This window comes from Schistocerca nitens, chromosome 8, assembly GCF_023898315.1.
Source record: "Schistocerca nitens isolate TAMUIC-IGC-003100 chromosome 8, iqSchNite1.1, whole genome shotgun sequence".
NCBI lineage: Eukaryota > Metazoa > Arthropoda > Insecta > Orthoptera > Acrididae > Schistocerca > Schistocerca nitens.
The window spans coordinates 217,913,693-217,924,667 of NC_064621.1; the positions used below are offsets into that span (position 1 = coordinate 217,913,693).

At 37.5% G+C, this 10,975-nt stretch overlaps 1 protein-coding gene across 1 annotated transcript; it reads right to left on the bottom strand.

The window, feature by feature from the left end:
• Window positions 1-9,204: 9,204 nt before the first annotated feature.
• On the bottom strand, window positions 9,205-10,125 carry LOC126198853 (small integral membrane protein 20). The gene is made up of 3 exons (XM_049935441.1): window positions 9,852-10,125; window positions 9,595-9,651; window positions 9,205-9,513 (listed from the first exon to the last, which is right to left on the bottom strand). Exons 1-3 carry the CDS (start codon window positions 9,961-9,963, stop codon window positions 9,470-9,472), a joined length of 213 nt encoding a protein of 70 aa, XP_049791398.1. The 5' UTR covers window positions 9,964-10,125; the 3' UTR covers window positions 9,205-9,469.
• Window positions 10,126-10,975: the final 850 nt, after the last annotated feature.

A 10,975-nucleotide genomic window follows, 5' to 3' on the forward strand; every position in this document is an offset into this window, starting at 1 on the left:
CATGCAGCTTTGTATAATATTTGTCAATGACATGGATCACAAACAAAACAAGTTTTTAGCATTACTTAATTATTTTTGGCACACTGGAGATATAATGAAATTTGTATCTGGCACAAACTATCAGCATACAGACAGACGCAGACAGTTTCTCCGATTTTTGTCACTCAGTCTGCCACATAATTTAGACTTATTTAGTTTCATAATTGAAAAAAAGTCAAAATATTGATATCATGTAACTCATTAGGCTTTCCCGGCGAGATCTTGACATGTGGAGTAATTGGGTATACTGTCGGATGTTTGTGTCGCTCTGGCACAATATTTCGGCCACGTAACTCGTTGCCTTCTTCAGGTGCTACCTGAGACTGCCGTATTGGAGGATCTTGTCCAGTATCCAGCACCCAACGCCCTCTGGGCATAAATACTGGACAAGATCCTCCAATACGGCAGTCTCAGGTAGCACCTGAAGAAGGCAACATTGATATCATGTTTGCAACCTCATTATGAAGGTATGGGAACTTTCCCATGTGTTAATGGTACAACAATTGATGTTGTTTTAGGGCACCAACACTGTTTTTCTTTTGGTTTGTGTTAACTTACGTTTTTTGGACGTTTCTATTTTTTGTTTATCCACTCTAAGCATTACTGTCATCTGCCACTGAGTGTAAGCTATTCCATATTTAAATATACTCTATTACATATTTAAATTAAATCTGAACAAACAGACTTATTATTGAACTTCATTTACAGCACCTGATTACACATTATGGATCCAGAAGCATAAGCCTGTTTTAAAGGAGTGGTACAGTTTTTTTGGAGCATCACAACAAACAGCAAATTCAAATAGTATTGGTATGGCGCAGTGGAACAGTTTATGCATCAGTGTTTGAAGTCGTCTATAGGGGACAATTGGGCTATGTGAAAATTCCAAATGGAAGTGATATTCCAAGGAAGATGCTTTTTTAGATAATTTCAATTGCATAAGTGTTAAACCTCCAAAGGAGAAGAAAGCTGAAAAAAACATGTCTGGAAAAGACACAAAAGCATAGGAACTTATTGTGACACAGATGGCACAAGTGTCATTCACTCACCTACTTTTGTGTATGATGTCAGGTGGCATATGGACTAAATTTAAGGCTGTGTATGAGAAAGAGTGTGTGGTCAGCATTCACCTACTTCAGCAAAAGTTTTTCTCGTTCCAATTAGGTGATAACTCGGTGCTTACAGTTATGTCAAAAATCGACATTAAACTGAAGCAGGTGGGTGAGCCACTTTTACAGAAAATCATAATAGCCAAGTTGTTGATGTTATAGCCAGAGAGATATAAACATTTCCTGTCAGCATGGGAGTCCGTCCCCTTTGAGAAGCGAACACTCAATGAGTTAACTCCGAGACTACTCACTGGAAAAGAGAGAAACAATCAGTCCAATCAGCCAGAGGTAACTTTGGTCTCTGCAAGCAGGCAGCAAAAATTACCTGTTACACTTTTGGTAAGGAGGGTCGTTCTACAAAGGACTAAAAATTAAGCCAAGAGAGAATCTAGCAGCTGCAGTTATTGTAAGAAAAGAGGTCATCTGAAGTTAGACTGTAGGTTGTCAAAGTCCGAGGAAGGCAAAAAGGCTCAGGATGTAAATGTGTGTGAGTCAAGTAGTTGACCTGGAAGATTATTCGTTCATGGATACACGTGGTAATGATTACACGAGCGATAAGAGAAAATTGTTTACGAAACTGGACAGTGTGCAAAGCTCAATGAAAATTGCTGTGGGTGACAGTAAACTTCCTGATGTGATTGGATGTGGTACTGTGGAACTGTATGCGTGAAACAGGGTTAAATTTATCAAAATGTGGATTGGTTTTCATGCCTGAACTGAAATTCATTCTGTTTCCAGTAGGGATGGCATTGGATGAAGACAAGTGGCACAATGTGAATTCTTGAGTGGTAAAGATGGAGTTTATGCATTATTCAAATGTGTCAATAAAATGTATCATACATTGCTTTCCTTAAACTCAGTAACAATTGCCACTTGTTACTTTGCCACATGAAGGTAAAATGCACTCTGTGGTTGACAATGACACAGTGACGTTTCATCACTTTGTATTGATAGTGGTATGGTAAATTTGTTTAAACATGTTGAAAACTTGTGGGTCCGGCATAAAAAATTGTGCCATCAGGAGCATGTGAGAGTGTTCTTGTTGCTTGTGAAGAGTGTTTGATGAGTAAACAAAATCACTAGCCTTTACCTGTCAGTTCGTCTAAAGCCAATATCTCACTTGAATTTGTTCACGCAGACATCTGTGAACCTATGGAGACACATTCACTTGGAGAAGCGAGATTTTTTTGCTGTTAAAGGATGACTACTCAGGTTACTGCAAAGTATTCTTTAAGAAACAGAAGAATGAAGTTAAAGATTTGATTAAGAATTTTGCTGCAAAAGCTGAGAGAGAAACTGGTCTGAAAATTAAAGTTCTAAGGAGCTATAATGGACTGGAGTGTATTAATATTGTCTTAGGCACATTTCTGAGTGAAAATGACATAGCCCATCAAAGAAGCACCATGTACACCCCCCCCCCCCCCCCCAAAAAATAAATAAATAAATAAATTTAAAAAAAAATAAAAAAAAAAAAAAAAGGGAGAGCTAAAGGAGAAATGTGCACTTTGGTTCAAGCTGCTCATTCAATGATTTCAGGAATGCTCAAACATATCTGGGCTGAAGCTTATGTAATAAACTGAACTGATCCAAGTCCTGTCAGAGGTGAATTTTCTTTTGAAGCCTTTTATGGCAGAGAATTACCCTCAGGAGATCTGAAAATATTTGGAGTTTGTGTGTCTGTCCTTGATCCAATAGAAGAGAGATTGAAATTAGACCCCAAAACCAAGACAGATTTATTTATTGGTTACGATAATGACGTGATGGGGTACAGCATATTTATACCTTCCACAAGGAAAATTGAGGTGCATTGAGATGTAGTTTTCTTACTGCCAGCAGTATCTGAAATGGAGAAAAAACTTATTTTTCTGTAATAGATTCAGATACTATTTGTTTTGATGAAGAGAGCGTAAATAAAATTTTAGAATCAGAGGGGCAGAAAGAAGAAACGAGGGTTGAGCTTGTGGAAGAAAATAGAAGTCAGCTTAGAGAAAAAACAAGAAGTCAGTGAAGACAGAAAAAGCATAGAATTTTCTTTTGAAGATTCAAAGGAAAATGTAGATTATGAGGATGAGAGGCCATACAACCTGAGACCCAAATTACTTTAGGCTTTTATGAGTTGGCCTGTTGACAGCAGTGAACGAAGATGACCCTAGCGTCTTCACTGAAGTGACGTCTTGTACTGACGATGAGAACTGAAAAGCTGCCACAGCAGGTTAAGGTTAAAATACTATTAATATTTGTCAAAGTACAAATCTTAAAAAGTGTTAAAAGTTTCTGATACGTTTGAGTGTGATTCTGTTTCATCTCCCATGGAGAAAAATGTTTGATCACAATGTGTTAAAATATCTGAAAATGAAATACCTGAGAAGAAATGTAGAAAATCGACAGGGTCACTGATGTATGCCATGTTATGCTCCAGGCCAAATATTTGTGTAGCAATAAATATTCTAAGCAGGTACCAACCATGCAATTCTGGATTTATTGAATGCTTTAAAATGTGTATTGTGTTATATTAATAGAATCCTAAAACTGTCAAGTGTTATAAGTTTTAACTCCTCATTCTCAACAAAATTTTTAAATTTTTTCTCCGTGGTGTTGTAATGCCGTTTCATACGAAATATGTGGTACCCGTCAATTATGCTACTATGTAGTACATACTGAGAGCTCTCGTCCTTCTCCTGTCTCATTCTCATTCACTATTAAAGGATTGTGACAAAAGATTGCTAGAGTGCCCCTTTTGTCCAAATAGCCACTGGACCTGTGAACTTCCTTTATGCCATGAACAAATAGCAAAGGATAAACAGTGCTTGCAGTATGAGTCTGCCAAACTGAAGAAAGTCATGCCGGCCAAAATAAGCCTCACAAATGCTGAAAGAAAGTCATGGCTGAAAGAAATGTAGTGCTATACTGTGAAGGGCTGAGAAAAGCTGACATGAACCGATTACTGCTGAGCCTCGGCCCACCTGGAGTAATTGTGTTTTGGAATGCAGTGTGTATTTTAACTTTCATAGTCTATGGGGAGAATGCTCAAGAGGCAACCTTCATTTCCACTGTCATAGACTGTTTATTGACAATATTTTATTTTGATTTTCCTAGTGTGGATGTTAGTGCCTGCATTTATTTTGAGCCATTTATCCTTTTTTTTTTTTTAGTTTTTTCAAAATTGTAGTGAAAGAATTGGATAATGAAGATTATAGCAATGCTTTACATGTTTGTTCCACTTTTTTCTTACCTTTGTGTACTATGGCTGGAGAAACATTCTGCCATTATATGGGCCACATGGAATGTTTCTCCAGCCATAGTGAAATGATGGGGAAAGAGATATTCCAATCATGAGGTCATTCAAACTGCAATTCTCGAATAGCTCCATGACTGAGGAGGAGATTTATGTCATCAACTTTGAAGAATAAGGGAACGTTCAATAATTTACTAAATTAAACTCTGTCGGAACAGGCTGCGGAAGGCTGAATGCTATTGACTAATCGCCATTTCATACTCAGCCTACATGTGCTCTGGAGGAGCACTTTGTCAGCACGCTGCTATTCTGGCTGCTGCCAATTTACGAGACCAGAGTCACTACTATTCTATCGAGTAGTCATCAATTTGCATCACATGGGCTGAGAGCACCCCAGTTGGCAGACTGGACAGTCCCCATTCAAGTGCTAGCCAAGCCCAACAGCACTTAACTTCGATGATCTGATGGGAACCGGTGCACTACTGTGGCAAGGCCGTTGGTGAATAATTTACTTGGCCTACCATAATAATGTGTAACTTACTTTTTGAAGTCACCTCATAATTATAATGCCAGTTCTTGAATCACACATGTCCTGATGTTTCTTCCATTTTTAACAATAAGGGGCAGTCAAATGAAAACGAGGCAGATGGAAAAAATTAAGTAAACTGTTTATTATCCAGAAGTAATTGCCATAATTGTTAAAACAGATATCTCACTGTGAGACAAGACAGTTAGTGCCTCCATGATTGCAGCTGCCTATAGAGCCATGATTGTACCCAGGTGTACGCATCTTCATCCAAAGCAAATTGACGGCCCATCCACATGTGGCCAAGGTTGTTATATCATTATCTTGATCGGGGTCATTGAGTCAAGAGCCTCCCTTTAAACTACACAGTGTCAGACTGTCATTCCTAACAGGGTCTGCTGATGCCTGCCCAGATTTCTCACTAAGGGGACTGGTGGACCTAACTAGTCCCCAGCGGGTGGGCAAAACTCACACCCAGCAAAAGCTGTCAGAGTTCTTTGAGGTGCTAAACATTAACATATCCCATGAGGGAAATGCAGTGTTATAAGAATACCAATCTCTCATTGTGATTCTCAGACACCACACAGACAAATTGAAACACATATAACATTCAGAAGTCTTGTTCCTTAATTTGTGAAATATGGAACTACAGCTGTCCATGAGAAGTTTACACAGACTAGTGAATTAAAGAAATTAAACACAGCATTAAACACCATTTTCAGAGGGTAACATCTGACACAAACTATTATTCCCTGATTAAATTCATTGTCTGTCAGAATTCATTAGGTGAAATGTCCTGTGACAAGTAACCAACACCATGCATTTCTGAACATCATTTTTAGTTTGGAATTTCATATGATATATTTTTGCAAGTTGTTCTGTTGGAGTCTACACACCCTAACTTTAACAAATTACAAGAGAACATAAGCTGCTGCATTATTCACATGTTCCACAATTTTTTTTTGCCACAGTTACTGAAATGGGTAGGAAATTTGGTTTGATGCATTTTTTGCAACTTTGGAAAGTAAAATGAAGCCATGTACATGTAGTTGCCAGGGTGCTGTAAGAGTTGTTCATGTAGTTTGCTTCTCATATGCAAGTTAATTTGTAGCCGTCTCAATGGCCTACACTAACAAAGGAAGTAGGTTACAGTGCGCTTGTTCGCCAACTGCTTGAGTACTGCTCAGCAGTGTGGGATCCGTACCACATAGGGTTGATAGAAGAGATAGAGAAGATCCAACGGAGAGCAGTGCGCTTCGTTACAGGATCATTTAGTAATCGCGAAAGTGTTACGGAGATGATAGATAAACTCCAGTGGAAGACTCTGCAGGAGAGATGCTCAGTAGCTCGGTATGGGCTTTTGTTAAAGTTTTGAGAACATACCTTCACCGAAGAGTCAAGCAGTATATTGCTCCCTCCTATGTATATCTCGCGAAGAGACCATGAGGATAAAATCAGAGAGATTAGAGCCCACACAGAAGCATACCGACAATCCTTCTTTCCACGAACAATACGTGACTGGAATAGAAGGGAGAACCCATAGAGGTACTCAGGGTACCCTCCGCCACACACCGTCAGGTGGCTTGCGGAGTATGGATGTAGATGTAGAATCTGTGCATTGTGTGTTCTTGTAAATATACTTAAATGTAGGTAGATTTATGAGTTTTATTGTGAATATTATTTATGCCAAGTGTGATATGCACCTTTTACTAGTTGTGTGACAGGGTTCTTGTTATTGCAGGCTCAGATGTTACGCAGCTGCTGGCGAAACACAAATAGGATGCATGTATGTCCATGAAGCCTCATCCTCACCAACATCACATCAGCCATTTGACATCTACTTCAGCAATATGCATCCATGTTTTGCAATGTCATTTACCCACCTTCCATTAGGTTGTCATCTTGCTCTTTTCTTTTTTCTTAGAATCCAACTAAGAACTTTCTTGGCCCTTTCAATATAAAGTTGTTTGGCTACTTGTCCCACCATCTCCCTTTCATTTTCAGTACAGTCCTAATCATGTCAACCACTCCAGTCTGTCCCTTATCCATATGCTAGCATTCCTTTCTTTCTCAGTGGTTCTCAAAAGTGTCACCATCAACCACTAAGCCAACCCAATATTTAATTTAATTTTTGTTTTCTTCATTCAGAATCTGTGTTTCACTCTGTAATTTAAAGTTGCCAATACAAATTTTGTAACTTTTCTGTTTCAGGCACATTTGAAGCTTACTTTTGAAACCCTATTTATTTGCAAGCACTTCAAGTTATTTTTAATTTTCTATTAAATTCATTCACTATCCAGTTGATGTGTTCAACTACCATAAATATAAAAACTTTTCTAAATGCTTCATTTTTAATTTGTGTTACTTGCTTTTTGGTATGTTTAGTTTAGTCGTATTATAACTGATTTTCAGCCCTATTTTCAAACTTGCTCAGTTCACCTGTCTAAGATTATCTGCACAAGAAGCAAACAATACAGTGCCAGCATGTGTGGATCCCCAAAAAGTGAAAGAATGTGCCAAGTTGTCACTGCTACATAAATGCTCCTTTGCTGTGGAGACTGAAATAGGCGCAGGTAAAGAATCTGTAAGTATAAGGTAAGGGTGGAAGTAAACTTTAGCTGAGCCTGACACTCACCAATAAGGCAAAATAATAAGTCAAGAAAAACTGAATCAAAATACTGATACTGCCTACCTATTAATCAATCACAATCAATTATTGCCATGTATATAGGCATCAAAGCATGTTTTTACCTTAAACTAATTATTAGTACAGATATCTGTATCCAGACAGTGTCCCACTATGATATCAAGTGATTTACGGGCATATGTAATTACACATTTATTGTTTATAACAGTGGTTTTGCTCAAACTAAGCTTTAGAACTTCAGTAGTTAAAAGTTAAAACACAAATACATTTCACTAACCACTGAACCACCTTGGGAGTGACCATACTCACACCCTCGAATTCTGAATTTAGTTTTACTCCTGTGATGCTGACTGGCACTGTGACACTCTGTACTCTGATGGAGGTCAGACTCTCTGTTACAAAAAGTAAAATACTGTTACCGTGTGTGTAAAATGAAAGCCCCATAATGTCATAGAATAGTCAATTTGCGATTTCAAAAAATAATTTTTTGTGCAAAACTCTTAACTGGAGCCAAAATAAAAGGTTGGTAAAAATAATTCAAGTTAGCAAAAGGTTTCAGTATGTTGCTAGACACTCTAAAGTGACCAGAAAATCAGTTTTTCTATGATATAATCCTTCCTGTACTATATCTGCTGATAATATCAATGTCAGTGGCACCCAGTACTGGCATATGTGTTCAGGGCAGACAGCTGTACATAAAATAGTATTTGCAATGATAAGATCCTGAGAAGGTAATAATAGTGGAAGACTTGAAATGGGAAAAGGGGGGACGGGGGGGTAAAACTTAAAATTGTGCCTGGAGTGTCACTACAAGATTGAGTAGCCTACATATTCAATACAATACTAATGGAAAAACTTTTTGCAGCATAGAAATTGTGAACCACAACTGAATGTTATCAATCTGCAATTAACAATTGTAGCTATGTTTCATTTTGTTGTGCATAGAAAAGGCTATTCATTAATATTATGAAAGGATCAGAAATGCTATAAGTGAAAAAAAACCCTTCATTTACCACCTTCATTTATAGGAAGAAAATTACAACTGTCAGAACACAGTTGTTACCTACACACTGTAAAAGGAAATGTAGTGTGTACGCATTTTTTTAAAAAAGTAATTGTGGTGAAATGAATCAGAGTTCTTGGCTTCTGTGAACATAAACCATGACTACCCTTTGGCCCCCACTGTACTGATCCTGTAGATAAAATTACAATAACAGCAGCTTGTTCACGCAACCACTCTTACCTTTTAATCCATAAAATGAGTTGAAACAAATCTTAGGCTCCATGTGATAGGTCTACACTGAAAAGTGCCTCAGCCATATACTTTTTAGTGTTTTGTACAGCATAGCTGTTGTACATCCTACAAATAACCTATCACAAAAAATCCTTTCTCACATACTTACAAGAAAAATTCATAGATGTGATTCTGTTAAACAAATCTGATAAATATATGCCACTTTTAAGTCATAAAAATATCTTTCTTTGCTGCACAGTGCATTTTGAAATACTTTCCAGTAAAGCATCCTGCTGCAACTTGCCATTATAAGTAAAAAGTAATGATTCTCAATCATTTATGTTACTATGGGCGACACAGATGTTGAATAACGTTAGCAGACATGTGACGATAAAAAAAAAAATACTTCGAAAGTGTGTAAACATGCATGTTTTTTATTATTTCCAAGATGTCCTCTAACGGTACCAAATTATAAATATACAGAATTTTTCATATCATATTAATTAGCTAAGTCAATAAATTATCAAAAGATGATTGCTGTTAACTACAAATTTCTGACAAGACGGCGGATATTAGAAATTTTCGTCATCATTCTCGAAATAAAAATGTAGTGTTACAAGCACCGGTACTCCTACGGCACACACAAATAAACTGCACACATAAAAATGGAAAGTTTATTTCAGTCCTTCTTTCTGCCAAAGGGATCTGACCAAACCTTCATATCTGCAACAGGAAAATAGTGTGATATGCAAAATGCCTTACGTAAACACCGTAACAAATATAAATTGCAATGTTTTAGCTTACTTCCAGGTTGAATCTCTTCTTGTTTTATGCCCTTGCGAGTTGTTTTTTGCATTTCCTCTGCAAAAAGAATGTAATTGAGCTTTACTACTGTAAACCTACATGTCAAATACAGTGTAGATAATCCTACAAGTTAAAACTGCCCCTACAAATCAGTTGCATTCTTAAGCTTACGAAAGCAGATTAAGTTGCATAAAATCAGGCAATCTGATATGATTGCTAATGCTATCATACTAATTTTTTTTATTCATATAGCTTACTATATTCCTGTATGTGTTGCATGGGATATATGACAATAGGATACAAGGCACCACCAATGAAACCAAATACTGTGCCTACAAAAGCGTAGTATTTCCATCCTTTCAGTATCATTTTAAACTCCCTTTTATTAACATCGTCAAGATACTTTATTGACTGTTCACTTAGCTTAAGCGTTTACAGATATTTCTCCGCATAAATTTCACATTACAAAGTTGTGTACAAATATCACAGGTAATGTTTTGCAATTTGCACTCATCGCGAAAGGCAGAGATCATGAAGTGAGTCCCTCTCAGTGATAACACAAACATATTGTAGATAATTAAAAATACACTCTAACCACAATGCACTTAAAATTTAACTGGATTCATTAATCTAAGCAATTGTAGCGCCTGTACTGTTTGCTACATAAAGCCGATAAAATTAATTAAAAAAGTCTAACCAAGGCTGTCTGGATTGTAAATCAGCATCCACACTGTTACTTTTTCTGTTCAGCTTTGCGTATGCACTTACATTCCCAGCAACTCAACTATGCATACGCATTTGTGCACTATGGTTTCCTCTAAATGGGAGGCGTGCGTAAAAGCGCATTGCTTCACGCGTTGGTGAGAATCTGATGCGCTTTTAAGCAGACGACAGGCACTTGTAACAGCGAGCTACAATTCTAACATGGGTGAAGACGCCTTTATGAATCTCCCTCCTACAAAGTGTATCTTATCAAGGTTAAATGTTACTTTGCTGTAATTGCCATTTTCTAATCTTATGTTGGCCTAATAGTGTTTTAAAAAAGGGACTAGTTAACTTGTGAGCACTTGTTCCTCACTAATGTTAAGGTGTGGCCACACGATGCCTCTTCTGCGTTCAACTTTACGCATGCGCGTAAATGCCCAACAATGCAACTACATGCGTAATTTCCTCTAAATTGAGGCCGTGCGTGAAGCGAATTGCTACCCGCCTTCAGTGGGAATCTTTGCGCTTCTTACCAGACGACAGATAGCCGAGACCCATGTGTGTTTGATTCTATAATGTGTTGATGTGAAGCGAATTACGCGCAATAATATCTGTTAACTATAAGCGAAACACATTTATTAAGTTTATAGATGATTACAGACGAAGAAGAAAGTCG

What these genes read in the sequence shown, in the direction of transcription:
- LOC126198853 (XM_049935441.1), bottom strand. Translation starts at nt 9,963, where the DNA reads ATGATACTGAAAGGATGGAAATACTACGCTTTTGTAGGCACAGTATTT. An exon ending in GCAACACATACAGGAATATA is followed by an intron (nt 9,652 to 9,851) that starts GTAAGCTATATG and finishes TTCTTTTTGCAG; the next exon opens with AGGAAATGCAAAAAACAACT. An exon ending in AGAAGAGATTCAACCTGGAA is followed by an intron (nt 9,514 to 9,594) that starts GTAAGCTAAAAC and finishes TTCCTGTTGCAG; the next exon opens with ATATGAAGGTTTGGTCAGAT.